General features: G+C 35.9%; 2 protein-coding genes across 2 annotated transcripts; both read right to left on the bottom strand.

The window, feature by feature from the left end:
* Positions 1-5,704: 5,704 nt before the first annotated feature.
* Positions 5,705-7,453, bottom strand: LOC121261464. Its single transcript, XM_041163866.1, has 2 exons — positions 6,990-7,453; positions 5,705-6,381 (listed from the first exon to the last, which is right to left on the bottom strand). Exon 2 carries the CDS (start codon positions 6,368-6,370, stop codon positions 5,879-5,881), a length of 492 nt encoding a protein of 163 aa, XP_041019800.1. The 5' UTR covers positions 6,371-6,381; positions 6,990-7,453; the 3' UTR covers positions 5,705-5,878.
* Positions 7,454-12,349: 4,896 nt separating this feature from the next.
* LOC121258500 lies at positions 12,350-17,836 on the bottom strand. Its single transcript, XM_041160032.1, is given in 9 exon segments — positions 12,350-13,768; positions 14,293-14,469; positions 15,045-15,163; positions 15,397-15,499; positions 15,975-16,247; positions 16,481-16,678; positions 16,891-16,949; positions 16,952-17,217; positions 17,579-17,836. Coding segments are annotated over 9 exon segments (2,034 nt in total). The 5' UTR covers positions 17,581-17,836; the 3' UTR covers positions 12,350-12,931.
* Between the last annotated feature and the right edge of the window lie 379 nt (positions 17,837-18,215).

Genomic DNA, 18,215 nt, shown 5'->3' with positions numbered 1-18,215 from the left:
ATGTGGACCTCTCATGAGCTTTTCCATAATTGTGTCCAATATACTTGGGGAAAAACTCAGTTTTGGCCATGGTATGGTTAGGCTGGAAAAAAAACTAAAATAGCTAAAAGGAGTGTTGAGGAGATGAAATAAATAAATGTTTGGTTGGACAAGTGATCATATACAACGGCTCGATGAGAGGATAGCTTGTTTGGAAGAACAACTTCAGTTTGGGTTCTCTGAAGACATGAAACTTGGTTGTTGGCCTCGAAGGCTGAGTTACACACTTGGGAAAGTAGGAAAGAGACGCGCCTTACTCAACAAGCAAAACAAAAATGGCTTGAGAAGGGGGAAGGAAACTCTCAATTCTTCCGGGCCTTGGCCTAAAAAACCCACAGGGTGGTAAGGGAGATGAAAATAGGGGAGGATAGATGGTTGAAGACCCCAGAAGAAATCCATTTGGGGGCTGTGGATTACTTTCAGAATTTCCTGGCAGCTTTTTCCCCTCAAGGCTTACTTAACATATCTTGTATAGTTTCAACTGTGGTGAGCTCCTCGGATAATCGGCATATTCTCGAGAGTCCTTCAGTCCAAGAGATAAAGGAAGTTGTTTTCTCCACTCCAGTTGATGGTAGCCCAGGTCCGGATGGGTTTGGCTCAGGTTTCTATAAATCCTGTTGGGAGATTGTAGCAGAAGATGTTGTAGCAGCTGTCCATGACTTCTTCAAAGGTAACCCGCTGCCTAGAGTGTTCTCCTCTTCTTTCTTGGTCCTAATTCCAAAGGTTGAGAACCCAAAAGGTTTTGACAAATTTCGACCCATAAGTCTTTGCTCAGTATTTTATAAAATCTGCACAAAGATATTAGTGGGTTGATTATCCTCTTTGCTGCCCGAATAGTTTTCCAAGAGCAATGAGCCTTTATTAAAGGGAGAAGCATCTTTGAGAATATCAGTTTGACACAGGAGATGATTCAGTCTATTAATAAACCTATAAGAGGTGGGAATGTTGTCCTGAAAATTTATATGGCTAAAGCATATGATAGTGTGGACTAAGAGTTTCTAATCCATGTCTTGTCAACGTTTGGGTTTTCTCAACAAGGTTGTAGTTTGATTCTACTATGTATCTCCTCCCTTTAGGTTTTTATGGTTATGAATGGTACCCCTAAAGGCTATTTTCAAGGGGGCCGTGGTCTGAGACAAGGATATCCTATTTCCCCTTATCTTTTTATTGTTATGGAAAAGATTCTCTCAAGGTTGTTGGAGAAAAAATTTCAAGAACGAAAAATAAAGCCATTTTATCATCCTAGAGAGGCTCTCATTATCTCTCATATATTGCAAATGGTAGTAAAGAATCTCTCCGCACTATTTCTGAGACGCTTGCTGTATTTGAATGTTGGTCGGGACAAGTGGTGAGTAAAGAAAAAACTTTTGTGTTCTTATCTAAATACATATCCCCAACAAGACGAAGGGAGCTATTGGGATTCACGGGTTTTTCAAATGGATCTTTTCCTTTCAAGTATCTGGGAATACCTATCATAGAGGGAAGATTAGAGGCTTCTCATTCTCAGGAGTTGGTGGGGAAAATTCATGAAAAAATTGGAGGTTGGTCGGCCCGTTTATTTTCTAATGGATCTAGATTACTACTCATCAGGCATGTGCTTAGTAGTATCCCTATTCATCTCCTTTCCATCCTACAAATACCAAATTCTGTCATAGCAAATATCAATAAGTGTTTTAGTGATTTTTTTTGGGGCTATAAGGATGGGAAACCAAAAAAATATTGGAGAGCTTGGAAAAAAATATGTAAGCCAGTTGAGGAATCGGGTATTGGGGTACGGGTCCTTCAGGACACTCAAAAAGCTCTACACATGAAATTTGCATGGAGGCTTCTAACGGAAAACTCTCTATGGTTAAGGTTTTTTTAAAACAAAATATGTGAAAAATGATCATGTTTCCTTAATAAATCCGAATAAAGGTAGTTATTTTTAGAAAATGGTGTTAAGAAGTGTCCTATCCATCCTAGAAAAATCAAAGTGGAGATCGGGAGAAGGTTTGGTATCCTTTTGGTTTGACAAATGGTTGGGAGAGGAGTCTCTTAGGGAGATTTTACCAATCAATGGGAGTCTAGGTCTAAAGCTGAAAGAGGCTAAATGATGAGTGGGATATAAATCTTCTAACTAGTCTTGTTGGCATCCAAAAAGCAGGAGAAATTGTTCAATCTTTGACTTGCCAAAAACAAGGAGTGGATATGCTTATCTGGACAGCTTAGGAGGATGAGATCTTTACTACAAAAATTGTCTGGGAGGTTGTGAGGGTCAAAGCTCCCAAACTGACTTGGGCCCCATGGATATGGCATCCGAGTTTACCCAAAAATATTGATATTACCATGTGGAAAAGCATCAACAATGCGCTAAGTGTGGATGACCGTATTAGACGTACAAGTATTCCTGCTGTTTCAAAGTGTAAATGTTGTGAAAGAGGTGGATATGAAGACCTTAACCTTGTATTAGCTACCGATGAGGTGGTAGAGGCAGTATGGGAGAGATGTACTAAACATATAGGGTTGCCTAGGAGACAGTTCCAAAGCTGGTATGAGGTGGTGCAAGTTTGGTTTAACAAAGCTTCCAAGTCCACTACAAAAGGTCAACTAATCGGTATAATCTCATCTGTAGTCACTTGGCAGTTGTGGCTAAGAAGATGTAGTGTGAGAATGGAAGGAAGACGCATTAACGTAGAGGAAACTTGGAGACAAATAAGTACTGGATTGGAAAATTAAGTGAAAAGCTTAAGGCTGCTAAACCATTGAGTTGTAGGGATGAAGAGTCCTTGCAAATCTTTATATTCCATATAAAGCCCCAAAGGTTAAACCTGTTTTGTTCGTTACCTGGTAGAGACCACGTTCGGGTTGGTATAAACTAAATGTTGGCGGGAGTAGTAGAGGTAATCCTGGTATGGCAGGTGTTGGAGGGGTAGTAAGAGATGAATCTGGGAGGTTGATTGTAGCATTTGCAGCTTCCATTAAGCACGACACAAACACAAGTGCTGAATTTTTATCACTTCTACATGGACTCAGATTTATTCGACAAAAACTTATTACTAGAGTGGAGATAGATATGGACTCTCAAGTAGTTATTAATTGGATCAAATATTCTTCTTGTGGTGTCTAGTACCTTGAAGAATTTTGGGAGGAACTTCAGGCTCTTTTACAACAACTCTCATTCAACTTGCAGCATATCTATTGGCAAGAAAACTCAGCTACTGACTTCGTTGCAAGGCTGGGATCCCAAGAGATTACTAAAAACTAAGAGTCAATGGCTTCAATTCCCCATCTATTGAGGGCGTCCTCCGCACTGATAAGCATCCTCCGCACTGATAGGCTTGGGTTGCCTCAGATTAAATGATTTTGTTATTTTTTGCTATTATTGGAGTTCTCTGGTTTTAGGCTTTTGTTGTGCTTTCTGGTTTTATGATTTTGTTATTTTTTGTTGTTATTGGAGTTCTCTGGTTTTAGGCCTTTGTTGTGCTTTCTGGTTTTATGATTTTGTTGTTCTCTTTGAACTTTCTAGTTATAGTCTAGACGGAAGTTCCTACAATGTAATTATTGGTTTCCTTCAACCTTAAGAGGAGGATATATACACACACACACATATATATATATATATATATAATTTTGGGGCTTTGTTTCCCCTTTTGAGGAAGAAGATGAGGAAGCGAAAATGATTAAAAAAAAAAAAAAACACTGCTAATTTCCATGACACGACCGAGTTTTGCCTCAAGCTCAGCTCTTGATTTCAAAGTGAAGGGAATTCGATCAAAACATGTCAGAATCTGGAAGGTTTGATCAGTAAACTTGAGGATGAACCACAAAAAAAGATTGCTGAGTAATCAACAAATATTAACAAATATTAGATAATAATGAAGCATGGAAGCCACACAAGAATGAAATGGTGCATCTACTCATGTTCTCTGCTGCTAACCCGATTCAATTTGTCGCATTCCTCGGAGTGAGTACTGACCTAAACAGAAGCCCCCGGCCCACACAGTGCATGCAATGCATGTTTCGGTCATGCATGCACAGGATCCCATTACGAAGACAAAACAAGGCACAGAATCCCATTCCGGAACCTTTTTTCTTGGCAGAGTCACGAATATAGCACCAGTGTTGTCTGGCACCGATCCTTATGCTGCAATCTGCCAATCTCCAATGTAGGACCTCTTAAGATCTCGTGAAAGCTTTTATTACAAGCTCACATTTTGTTGTCACACCCATAATTGTCAAACTGAAATTAAAAAAAAAAAAAAAAAAAAAAAAAAAAAGGACAGGACTACGAGAGACAGATATAACATGCGAAGGATAGAAAAAACAAACAGTATATCACTCTATTTAATGTGCTGCTTGATTGACCTGCGCTGCATATAGTTAAATCAATCGGATTCTGATAAGTTGCGGTACCGTTTCAGATGTAAAAATATTTTTACGGCGAGATGCATCTTTAAAATTTAATTAATATTATATTTTTATGTATTTATTCATTCTATTTAAATTTAATTTTTATATTAAATTAGTTATTTATTTTCTATATAATAATAAAATATTATTAAATTAATAATTTTTTTATTTAATTTATTTATATCACATTTTATAATTCTACAAATTTAATATTAATAATAATTATATTATAATTAAATTAATATTAAAAAAATCATATTTTCAAAAGTTATTTAATGCTAATAATAAAAAATTGAGATTAAACTAATCTAAAATTCTATTTAAATTTATTATTCACTAACCAAATATCAAGCAACATATATATTTCAATGTCAATAAAAAATATGTACCTACATAAACACCTATAAGTGGTTGGAGTGAGAAATTATTATTTTAATATTTGGTGAATCAATTGTGATTCTCCATCTTTGACCAACTATTGTAACAAAAATTCAAATTGTTTTAGAGATGCTCAATCTAATATGAAGTCTTTTTGACATATTTTATCTAAATTTTATCCATATTTCAATTTTGACCAAGACAATAAAGATGCTCTAAAAGAGTTCGTACAGATTAATGTGGTTCAGCTGGTTTGATATCTCACGAGCAAAACCGTTGTCAGAAGTATTGAACAAAAACAGGTAAATTGCACAGCTCAATCAATTTGTCATGTTTTGACTACAGAATAATTTATCCTACTGTTTTGCACCCGTGACGTCCTTCTATTATTATGTCTGCACAATCTCGTAAACGATTTGCAACTTTAAAGTATGTAAGGGCTCCTCATCAGTACAGATCGAGAGCATCAAAAGTGAGTTCCCAGCGTTAGGTAGGTATATCGATCCATGCTAAACAAAGCTATATCTGTAAAAGTGAGCTTCCCAGATTTTTAATGCAAATTGAGTATTATTCAAGAGAGTCATAAATAAAATAAAAATTATTAAAAAAATCCACATTTGTGTATCCATCTTTCCAACGACAATCCTTTATGAGATCCAACAAATATGATAGCTCATCATAAGCATTCATAAACAGGACTGGTTTATCCTAGACTCAAAAAGTCTACCACTTTCTGTATTTGGATTTAAGGCGTTTGTAAAAATGATTTGTCTGTATATATTACTTAATCAGTCACATATCCTGCAACCTTTATCACGTATAGTTTTTAGAATTTCTCCTTTTTTCCAATCAGAAAATAATACACGACTAGCAAGAAGTCTGGATTCAGAGAAGACAGAGTAGAATATATACATTGGATTGAAAATTTTGAGGTGGTAACCAGATAACTACAATAATCATTTTAACCTTTTATTCCTTTTTAAGGATGTTTATTTTGCAGCAAAAGAAAGGTATACTCCACCATGTTCATATCTATGTTGTTCCCTCCCATTCCAACCCCAACCCGATACCTTCATAGACCAGACAGACTAGAAATGCAACTGCCAGACCTAGGAAACCCAGGAGCAGCATGAATTTCCCGGTCACTGTTCAACGGACTAGTTGGTTCAGACCTCAATCCCCTCGGAGAGTCCAGACTGCGCCTAAGAATTTGTCTCATGGCCGCTATCAAATGCAATGTAGGATTCGGAGGAGGGTCTGATCCTGAGGACTTGAATGTTTTACAGAAGTTGAAGTGCTTAGTCATTGCTTCTTCAGTGCTAATTAGCCTTTCACACCTTATGATCTCGTCTTTAATGGCCTCGGAGCACAGGCCGCATATCCATTTGCCATGGTAACGCTCCCGGATGCGAGCTATGTATGCTGGCGTACACTCCTCGGTTAGCCCACAGCAGTCGCATGCGGCGAATTCTACTTCATTTTGGGAAATGAAATTAGAAGCTGCCGTTGGTTGTGCTTCCGGGGCTGATATTAACACGGTATCGCTGATTATTGTTGCAGACATTGCCAATGGCCCTGCAAACAATAATAAACTTTGAGTACTTTGATTTTAACATGTTTTCTTTGTCCCACCCTTCTAGATGTTTGGCAGGTGAGAAAACAGAGCAAAATAAAAATAAAGAGGAACTTCTTTTCTTGATGTTTGCATGGTTTTCACAAAACCAAAACTTGATTGTGGATTAATATGTAAGGCTGTTTCTGTTTTGAGGAAAAACTAGTTTTTCTTGAGAAGCAAAAAAGAAAGGAAATGAAGATGAATTGGGAAAGCTCATTTAGAAACAAGCAGTTTCCTGTCAAATTCTCTCTAAAGAAATCCTGTTCTATGAAAAAGGAAAAAAAAAAAAAAAAACCTTTTTCGGATTTTTCAGTAAATGAATTATCAAAGAAACAACATATATGATATATACTCCAAATAAAATAAACGTCGTCCATGGCTTTTGAAATTGGAAACATTTAACTCCAAATGAAATCGAACACAATCTTTTATTTTAGGGAACACAGTAAAAAAGTGGAACAATCAATCTAACCGAAAATACCAAAGAACACTAAACGAGTCATTTTTCATCAAATCCATAGACTAATATTCAATGGCAGATAGAGAGAAGGACTTTGATGAGAATTACCAGCAAAAGCAGACAGAGAATCAAATCCCAACACTTCTCGTTCTCTCTCTCTACTTCTGCCACTCTGGCCCTGTATGTATTACCTTTCTTTCTCCCACTCTCCTTCTTCAACCTTATCTTCGTCAGCAACGAAAATCTCACGCAGAAAAACCATTTCAAAAAAGAAACTTCGAGAATCCGAACAAACCCAGATTGCTTTTCTCCAATGATCTCCCTAAGAACTCAAAGAAACCAATTGCTTCTCTCTCTTTTGTTATTTTTTTACCTGTTTTTTATAACATTCAAAGAAACCCAAATCTTATACGAGCAAACAAAGAGATTGCTTTTTGTTTCCTCCACAAAATCCGCCTCTTAACGATACATGAGCGGAATGAATAGAATAGTTGAGGCTTTAAAGGGAGAGAGAGAGAGAGAGAGAGAGAGTCGCTGAGAGAGAGAGAGAGAGAACTTCTGAGGAGAGAGAAGCCCAATGATTGAAGTTTTAAAGGAGTGGACTGCGGTATAATCCACATCAGCAACATTTGGTCTCGGTGGATTCTGGCCGTCGATCTTGTATTGCCAGCTAAGCATCATCATCATTATGTTGTCTCATTCAAGCTAATATGTGCTGTTTGGAGGTTTTTTTCCTCATTTTTTTTGGATTATTTATTGACAATCTGTAGTTGCCACGTGTAAGTTACAGCTTAGGAGATCCCTTAAATCAGATTTTCATAATTTGAATTAACTCTTGCCCTGTGAGTACTTCAATAAGCTAATTATCGCCACAATATCCTACTTGGAGAAATGATAATGGTAATTTTAGAGTGTAAGTTTCGTGCCTTTTTTTTTAAAAAAAAAAAGAAAAAAATAAATATAAAATTCACATAATTTTTTTTTTTAATATTATTGGATCTCATTTTTTTAAAATAGAATGCAGGAGATTTACACACTAAAATTATATCTAATATTACTCTTCTAATTAGGCCCCGTTTGGATAATAAGATGAGATGAGATAGTTGTAGATAAAAATTGAAAGTTGAAAAAAATTTTATTAGAATCTTATATTTTAATATTATTATTATTTTGTGATTTGAAAAAGTTAAATCGTTTAGTATATTTTATGTGAAAATTTAAAAAAATTATAATAATGAGGTGAAATCGTTTTTGTATCCAAACTCGCTTTAATCTTTAACTCCGATTTGAATTTGTGTAGTTATTGAAGTTCTTAAAACAATCAGGAATGAGTTAAATTCGAAAAAATCTTTTTGTAAGTGATTTTGCGCATTAAATTATGTATTAATATTAAATATAAGACATTCTTTCATTTATTTTTATAATAAAAAAAATTATATGAGTGTTGATACGTAATTTGATGCACCAAATTGTTTGTATCTAACAAATCCCATTAAATTATGCACTAAAAAATTAACGTGCAAATATGCTTACTGACAATCGATGATCAACCACATTATTAATATAAAAATCAACCACATTAATTAATATTAAAAAAAAAATCACGCCTAGAAGTTTTTATAATTAATGTGATCGTACAATAGACAGTACATTATAAATTAATTTGTAAGTAACAGATCAACTCAATGGTATTTGAGGGCATTAATTGATCAATAGTTTCTTAATTGAGCATCCATGTGAAATATATAAATGTATCTCTTATCTTTGCAGTACTCATGTATACAGTGCTTGATCATCACCTTCTCCAAGGCCTAATTGACACGTCACATTAGTTATTCCTAACTATTTGGATTGAACAGTTCACATGGATTGTCCCAAAAAATATCGAGATCAATGAGAATGACGTACGTAAATAATGCCTAACTTTTATATATATATATATATATATATATATATGCATGGGTCTGCACAAGTTTGCTGCATATTATTACTCGTGTCACTTCAAATAGAGTAATTAAAGTTATGGGAAGAGTTATGATGCCAATTAATTAATGAACGAGGTTTTGTTACACATTTGAAACATATCAACTTTTTCTTATATATTAATGCTGGTGCTAAACTTGGAGTTTTGAGTGACTCGTAACAGTAAAAGAAACAAAGAAAAAAAATGAGGGACCAATCTGATATTCATCACGCCTTTCATTATTGAGGTTGATGTTGCAAAGCAGTGCACCCTACGCAAACCCTCTCCTCCATCAGTCCCCACCATCCCCCCCCTCCATTATTTTCATTTTTTCGGGCACGAGGATATCCCTCGGTGGCGATTCCTCCTCGATCTGATTTGATGATCAAAATTCGTGCAGTCGCAATCAAATACATATGCTTTTGTTCTATGTATGTATGTATATATATATATGTAAAAGAAATGGACCAAGAGTTGCCAGAGGAAATAAAAGGGATCACTCCAATTATTATTGCTCACATCGATTCGTGAAAGGGACATGCACAATCCCCCCATCTCTTTGCCATGCATGACGGACAGAGGAACACCCACCATACCATCATTCCCCTCACCAAAACATGAATATACATGATAGTGATCTCACGATTTTTTGCATCACAAAAAATAAGCTCTATGTATATGCTCATGATTTTTCTATGCCCCATTAATTTTGAACGTTTGTGTAAATATGTACACAACTTGATCATCTATCGATCGTCATGTCATTGATCATCCAAGTTTCACACTCATTCACGCGAAACATGCATGTGTGAGGGCATTGTACTGTCAATGTTTTATCTAGTATGGGACCTTACTGATATAAATTGACAGTAGGAAAAGTTGTCCGGTACTATATAGTTTGAACATTAATGGAATTTGATTCTTGGTATACTTAACGTATGAACACATGATTAAGCCCCCCCAAAAAAAATTGTGCTCTTCTATCTTTATTACTTTTTCCATTAATTTATTCTGAGGAAAAGAAGAGCGGACGTGCTTAGCTTGAGCTTTGGTCAACCAAGGCCAATTTGCATTCCTACGTGTTGATTGGGAATTCCGGTGAAAAGTCTAGTGGGTGACGTGGTTATTGATTGAAAACTAAAGTTGACATGGCATTATGATCTTGGCTGATGTGTCACACACTATTCATTTTGATAATTACCGAGTGGGTCCTAAAACAATCATAATTTTTCCTTACATGATTTGGTATATATTGTGCTTTTTTGATGTAAAATGATTATTGTCTTCCTCTGTGTTCAAAAGGAAATGTTTCTCAAAGGGAATTTCTTGTTCATATCGGTGGAAATTTTCTTTTATTTGTTTCCATCTTCGTTTTCTCGGCTTTCTAATTTGTCTTTCAATTGATTTATAAGTAGTAGATTGGAAGGTTGAAAAAATTAGAAAGAAGGGGAAAAAAAAAATTGACACGTGGCAAAAATGTATTATTGTTCGTTTGTGGACTTTTTTTTTTTTTTTCTCGAGAAATTTCTTTCGATTGCTTACAGCTAAGCTACTAACAGACATGGTTATCCTTTTCACGAAGGTCCAAGTCTAGATCAACATGATGATAATTGTATCATGTGCTTAATTTGTGTGGGTGTGTTTTATTTAAGATATATTTCATGTGTTTTGATGTTTTTCTTCCTCTTTCTTTTTTATGCCGTTGGTTGGGACCATTTACTAACTATTAATTAGCTGTTGTTCACACGACAACAAATAATTAATACGAATCGTGGAAAATTTGTATATATATATATAGCCGAAGAAAATAGGGATGCAAGTTCTGCATGGTCTTGTAAATACTTTGTATATTCTATACGATTTAGTGGTTAGAGATGTTTAGACACGCTCAAAATGTTGTCTATTTGTTTATTTGTTCAGACACACAGCTGTCACAGAGAGGTAAGAAGAACTCAAAGGAACGAGGAGGGAGCCGGGCATCGGTTGTCAACTGATCAAATTGAAGATATCGTTAGGAATTAATTTATATGTCGAAAAAAGCAAAAAATAATAAAATTGAGAGTATCTAATAATCTAAAGATCCAAAAAGAGTTATCGGAAAGCTATAATCTTGTAAACAAAATCATCTCATCTCATCTCATCATTATAATTTTTTCGAACTCTTATACAAAATATAATAAACAATTCAACTTTTTCAAATTCTAAAATAAAAATTATATTAAAAAATTATTTTCTAACAATCTTTTATTCAACTTTCAATAAAACATCTCATCTAAACTGCATAACCAAACCAAACAAGTAAAACTCAATATTTCTCAAAGAAATAGGTAGGGGGGGCTGCTGGTAACTGCACAATCAATAGCTTGAGTTTTAAGTTATAATAAATGCAGAGAATATCTTAGTGATAACTCTTGAAATTTACAAGTTTGATCTGGTCCATGATCGATCCAGTGGTTATTTAATAGCAATCATCAGTCAAATTAAAAAATAAAATAAACTTGTGTAAACATGTTGGTAACTATCATTGTCACATATACTATGGAATTTGGATGCAGTGGCTCTTTTTTATTTTTTATTTTTGTAAAATAATATTATGTGCCCAGAAAAAATATGAAATATTTACTAAAACTTATATAGTCTGCAAGCCAAATCAAAATAAATACAAATTGGCTGCCAGTGGACTCCTTTTATAATCCCAATATCAGGATTTATTATTCTACTAACCAAACAGTACGTTTGTGGTCTGCATAATTAGGGAATGCTCTCTTCTTCTTCTTCTTTTTTCCCCCAGGGAAATTGCTTGTGGCCAGGGATTTCGATCGAAGGTCTTGAAGAGCAGTAAAATGAGACACACAAAATCGCTGCAGGCAGAGAGTTGCATTCGTTGCTTTCGTGCCAATCCGAAAGGGCTATCTTATTGGACACAACACATGAGAATCACATTAAATGCTTTGGAAAAGATCCGTTTCATATCAACAACTAGCGTGATTGGACCAATTAACGCATTCAAAAGAACGTTAACAGAGAGATTCCAATTTAGCCACGAAAGCGCATTTTGATTTGTGGCTGGAAACTTCATTAGTAAAGGAAAATAGCAAGAGATTATTGCTGAAGATATCGGTCTTAATTTGTAGACATATTCTGATAACTGATGTGGATGCTTGCTCTGCAACGTATCATGTGCTCATTTATGGCGAAATATGTACTCCGTCTCAATGAAAGCCGAGTAATTTTTTTAGAGTAAAATTAACCCATTTTTTTGGTTTACTCTTATTTTCTCTATCTTTCGATTTTCTCTTTTCTTTTTTTTTTTCTTTTTTTCTTTCCCTGCACACGTATTCAGCATGAGAAAACTTGTCACGGAAATTGAATTTCTTGTTCAAGATCCGAGTTTCTTGATTGGTTTACGTTCATATATGGCTCGGCACAGCCATGGGGGGGACTTCCCATTTAGAGCACAGTCAGGAGTCAAATAAGTCCAGCAAGGCACAACAAAACATATTCATGCAATCATCCAAATGAAAATTGTATTAGCAGTTAAAATTGGCAATGAGAAACGATTTGTCCAAGTCTTAAATAGACAATTCCTATAGAAGCCCTTGTAAAAAAGTATATCCCACCTTAAAAAAATGTAAAAAAATATATTCTTTATTAGTATGACCCACTTTTTTACAAAGAGCTTGTATGAGACTTGTCTATTTGAGACTTATACTTAGTATTACTAATTCGCAATTGATACCGACAGAACAACGACAGAAACATCAAATTGAATCAATCAAGTAAGAATAAAAGAGTAAGTTCGTGACCTCAAAACTCCAATATACACAGAGGACTGCGATTTTGGTTGCTGTATACGTACTCGAGATGACCTTCCAACATCATTTTCAGAGCAGCAAAAATGATACCGTTTCCATGGTTCACCAGTCGGGGAATCCAACTCTGGTGGCTTTCTATCACCACACTGCAGCAAAGCAATGGACTACTACTCTGTCTAGGTAGCCAGCCTTCAAAACCAATGAGGTAAACAATTAGGGTTCCTTTTTCTATTGTGCTTATTAACAACTATTTGTTGAAAGAATCCCTTTCCCTATAAAACTACTCCTCCAGTCTTATGGTCATCAACGACACCTTCCTCCTCAAATTCTTTTATTAATTTTTCAATCTGCCTTCTATAGACCGGCATGAAATGATCACTAATCATGGTCTGTGACAACCTCAGTTTACTATACAGTGATCTTGAAGTGAGGAAAATCCCAACCTTTGTCTCTTCTAGGCGCCCATTGTCCAAGTCACTGGTTGTAGGGTGACCATCACTTTCACACTCTGCACCATCGGAGTGAAGGGTAACAATATGCATAATCCTCCCTGGAGGGAAAAATCTGTGTGCCTCTTTTATTTCTCGTATAGAGCTCTCTGGCTGGTCCTCACCTACCTCTGCAATGGCTGCTTCTTCTTCTTCTCTTATTTCCTTTGCCACATCAACCTCCTCACCTTCTGTCCGATCATAAAGCTCATGCTCAAGTTGTTGCCATAACTCAACTTCAGTCATGCGGTCTTCGTGACTATTATGGCTAATTATATCCTCACCATCACTGAGATCAGCATTGCCATCAGCATCTGGACCTATTTCATCAGAGTAAGAACATTCAATCTCTGATGCCCATTTTGTTCCTACAGACGAAGACACAGGAAGTTCAATGCTTTCAAGGGCAGTTGTGGTTGCGGTCTTCTTAGGGGATGAAAGAAGATGCTCAGAAGCTTCTACATTAGTAGAGGAAGATTCAGGAGAACTCCCCTCCTCTTTTGAGGTCATATGAGCAGCTGTGGCCCGACGACGGGGACCCATGCATGACCAAGAAGACAAGTGAAGTGTAGGACGTGTCCATGCCGCCTGAGCCATGCTCTGAGCTCTCTTCATCACAACCTGTAGACATGACAAGCGAAAGAAAATGGTTAAATAAACTAGTGTAATTTAAACCAATCAGCAAATCAAGTAAATTCAGGTACTCATGACTATTAACGGACAGTAGGAAATTAACCACCAACTGTAAGGGAAGATAACAAGGCCCAGAATGTCAAAAGGATCAATAAATGGCTGCTTTGTTGAAAATGCCCCCATTTTTTTGCTGCTAACAAACTAGTATTATGTACGGCTTGACAGAGGAAAAGGTAATGTCATTAATAAAATGCACTGGGAAATTAATTTTGTTAGGCCTTGTTTGCATTCAAAACCCACCTCAACTCATCTCATCTCATCATTACAACTTTCCCAAATTACCACACAAAATATAATAAACAATTCAACTTTTTCAAATCTCAAAACAACTTTCCCAAATTCCCACACAAAATATAATAAATAATTCAACTTTTATTCTATTATTTACAAACCATCTCAACCCATCTCAACTCATCTCTGAATCCAAACCACTCCTAATAAAAAGGAGTTACCTGTGTACCATTTGAAACTGGGCGCAAAATTGCCCCTGCCCCAGCAACTTTTGCTCTAGCACTGGCAATGGATGGAAGATGAGAACCCAGTGCCGAAGCAGATCTATATACAGTACTGAGAATTCTCGTACGCTCAATCTGATTCCTCAAATCATTTAGCCAAGCAGAGGCAGTCACCTGTAAAATAAAATAACTCTTTGAAAAACGCTTGTATAAGATGGATAATGCATTTAAGGATATAAAGGAACCAAAAGGGTGAATATTGTATCAAATACCAAGCAACCAGGCCACCCAAGTCCTAGTGTAATTTTTGTTTATATGGATGAGTTGCTAGAGTTCATGCATCGTGACATAAACATCTCAAGTGAATAGATCAAACAAAGAGCAGGATACGTTGGGACCAGAAAAAGAGTTGCAGGATTCATTTTTCGTACTAAGATTTAGTTTCATTGTATTATTCTGACCATGATGAGGCATGAAGTTTATGGGGATTCCAACATACTCAATAAACAACCTACATTGGGACAAGCCATACTACACCAGCCAGGTGCAAATTAGTCCTCTCCAACTAAAAAACAGAGCAATATTACCCCAGACCAATACCTCTGAGCAACGTCAGAATGATTTAATGATGCCACATCTAACCATGATCATACAAGAAGATACAAGGGTAGTCTAAAAATGAATAACCAAATATGATCCATCTTAAAGGCAAGACAGACATTAGACCTAAGTATACAGCTTAAGATTACCTCAGCACGCAAGTCATCCACTGAAGCAGCTGAGAATGTAGGCACTAAGTCTGCTCCATTTATAACAGAAGTAATAAAATCATTGCCTGATTCTGCCAATTCCCACGTCATACAAGCAGCTGCATGGGATAAAACTTTTGTGAGTCCTCTAGCTATGTCATAAAGCAACATGCAAATTTAGGAAATCTAACTTTACAAATACTAGAACAAAAACAACAAATGACATAGATAACATTCTATTGGCTGGATATAAGGAGAAATCAGAACCTGAAGTTTTCAAAGTAATTAATACAGAATATGAAGTTTTCAAAGTAAAACAATACCAGAATATAATTTTATAATTAACACAAACCTGGAGCAAAGGTAACACAGGTGGTTTTTGAGAACTCTTTCTGCTCTCTCAGTATATATGTTAGAAGTGCTGCAGTGCCTCCACCTAAAGAGTGCCCTACTATCTGTCAGAACCCAAAGAATGCCGTAAGTAGATATCTTAACAAGATATAATCAGTACTGGAACAAGCCACCCACCAAACAGGTAAACCATATAAATATTCAATTAAATGCTTCTAAGGTCATTGCAGGTTCAAGGGGGGCCACTCAAAAATTTTCAAATTTCAGGAGCATAAATACAAAGTTGAGATAGTTAGCGGGAGCAGGATGAGAGAAATAACAAACATTAATAACAAAAATACTATGCTTGAACAAGAGTAATTGGTATTAAAACGCTCTAATGAAACCATATTCTCTTTCCAGAAGCTATGGTATCATGCATCAACATTAGCTCCTTCGGTTGAAACAAGGAGAATACAAGACTGCTTCAGCTACCAATAACTAAATCATGTGCCACTTTAGCTTATCCTTGTAGCAAAGCCTATTTATTGATTTAATACATAAGCAAAGGATAAGAACAATTACACCTCGTGGATTTACCTTGATTTTATAACCAGGATATTCACCAAGTGCTTTAATAAGACAAGGAGTAGCAAGCTTTGCAATCCACCTAGCAGCCGCAACCATCCCACAGTGCGCATAACCTAAAACCAAATTGCTTACTCCTCCCTCATGCACAACACTGTGATGGAAAGGTACAACAGCCCCGGTAGCAGCCGTAAGAGTATCCTTGATACTATGGGTCCCACGAATCAATAAGAGAAAACATTTCATGTTGTGGTCAACTAAAATTGTGAAAGCTGGCTTTAAGATCTGCAGAAGAGAAACAAACAGAAAAACCAGGGCATATGTAAAAAATGTAAATTATGCTTTGAAACCTTAGAAAGTAAACTACTGCTTCTGGCACCTTCCACACACCCCCCCCCCCCCCCCCCCCCCCCCCCCCCCCCCCCAAAAAAAAAAAAAAGAAAAAAAAGGACAAGAAAGCAAGGCAAATGTCTGACAACTAAAAACATAGCTGAATTCAAACTTCAAACATGACTTACTCCTGCTTTGGGTTCCTGAAGGATGACACTCTCTTTGGGATAGCCAGTCTCCTCTAAAAATACAGGAAACGGTTTTTTTGAAAAATGCCAACATAGCGTCAACAAGTTTAAGAGGTATCTAAGTTCAGCAGCTATATCTGGTCCTTCGAGCAGTAAACTGTCTTTACCACCAAATACACTTGCAACATGTAAGTTTCCCTGCAAAGTACAATGAAACAGTCAGAAGCTTGGCCTGATAACAAGGACCATCAATGGCAAGATTCTAGTCAGATACCTGCCATGCATGAACTCATTTGGTGGTCTTGTAAACCAAAAAATAATGATAATAATAATAATAATAACAAATTCTTTCAGTGATGTACAAAAATACCACATACTTTTGTAAGTATATCACATTTCAGAACAGTTACCTGCCTCTTCAGAAGAAAGCTGATCCCAAATGCCAAGTCCCCAATGGGCCACTTCCCAGAGTTTCAGAGTAAGTAAACCTAAGAGTCTCTGACAATGTCGAAATCGTCTCTAACCATGTAGCAGGTGCTTGAATTAGCCTATGTGAAACACGGTCAATACCTAAAGGAATGTCAGTAGTGGCATCACTACCATTTTCATCACCATCATCATCATTATCATCTCCATGAGACCCATTCGACCGTAATTTACGGTTCAATGTGTAGTACAAAAGAGCAGCAGCACCGGCTGCTGTGGCCATAGTTGCGGTTGCCATGACTATACGATCCCTATAACAATTACAATAAGAAAATATCAAACAACATAGACTATCAAAACAAGTTTCTACAAATTCTACACAAACTTGAATTCTTAAATCAAAATCAATGAATATTTTATAAGAAGCCCTTTAATCTCTAATGACTTTGAGACAAAAACTCATTAACATTGTGTAATGTCTATCAATGCAATAGTTCCATCCAAAGGAAACAAAAGTTCAGGTTTCATCAAATCTAACTCTCTGCTTCGTTGCCAAGAAAACTCAGGAAGAAAAGAACAGAAAAATCGGAACATAGGACCTTAATATAATATAGTTTTGCTTTCAAAGAAAATAAAGAAAGAAAAATACAAGAAATTTATCAAATCACGCACATTTCAGCTTCGCCCTTATTGCTTCCAACATTTTCTCAGCAACCAAACAAAACTGAAGCCAACACAAACCGATTCGAACTCCAACAGGAAAAAAACAACATTAACCTCTGATTTCCAAAACACAAGTCACGGGCTAGAAAAGAAAATATGAGCCAAAATCAAGAAAATTAAAAAATCCAAGACAAAGAATTGGAACTAAGTCGCTAAAACCTGAAGAACATGACCAATGGTCGTACGCGAAAAAACCCTAAAAGTCGGAGAGAAAATTAACGAAACGAACCTGAAGAGCTTGAGAATTTGGATTATATCTTAAGGCATCAAAAAGAGTTTTATACTTCTAAGCATATATCTCGAGACTCTTTCCCTTTACGTTTTTCTTTTCCTTTTTCCTTTTCCTTTTTTCTTTGTTTTTTTGCCCTTTGTGGGGTGGGATTCTGTGGGAATTAGATAAGCTTCATGCAGTTATATTTTTTTTCTCGTGGATATTAAAATTATTTTATATATTATTAAAATGTCTTATCTCATATAGCTGTAGTTTTTTAACGTTATAGCATATTAAAATTATTAAATACTAACTAATACTATAATCTCCACTTTACCTAATCCTCTTAGATCCTAAAAATTGTACAAGAATAAT

This window comes from Juglans microcarpa x Juglans regia, chromosome 1D (genome assembly GCF_004785595.1).
Source record: "Juglans microcarpa x Juglans regia isolate MS1-56 chromosome 1D, Jm3101_v1.0, whole genome shotgun sequence".
Taxonomy (NCBI): Eukaryota; Viridiplantae; Streptophyta; class Magnoliopsida; order Fagales; family Juglandaceae; genus Juglans; species Juglans microcarpa x Juglans regia.
This window is presented reverse-complemented; position numbering and strand designations above follow the sequence as displayed.

Excerpts from the sequence above, each read along its gene's own strand:
- LOC121261464 (XM_041163866.1), bottom strand. The coding sequence starts at position 6,370 with ATGTCTGCAACAATAATCAGCGATACCGTGTTAATATCAGCCCCGGAA.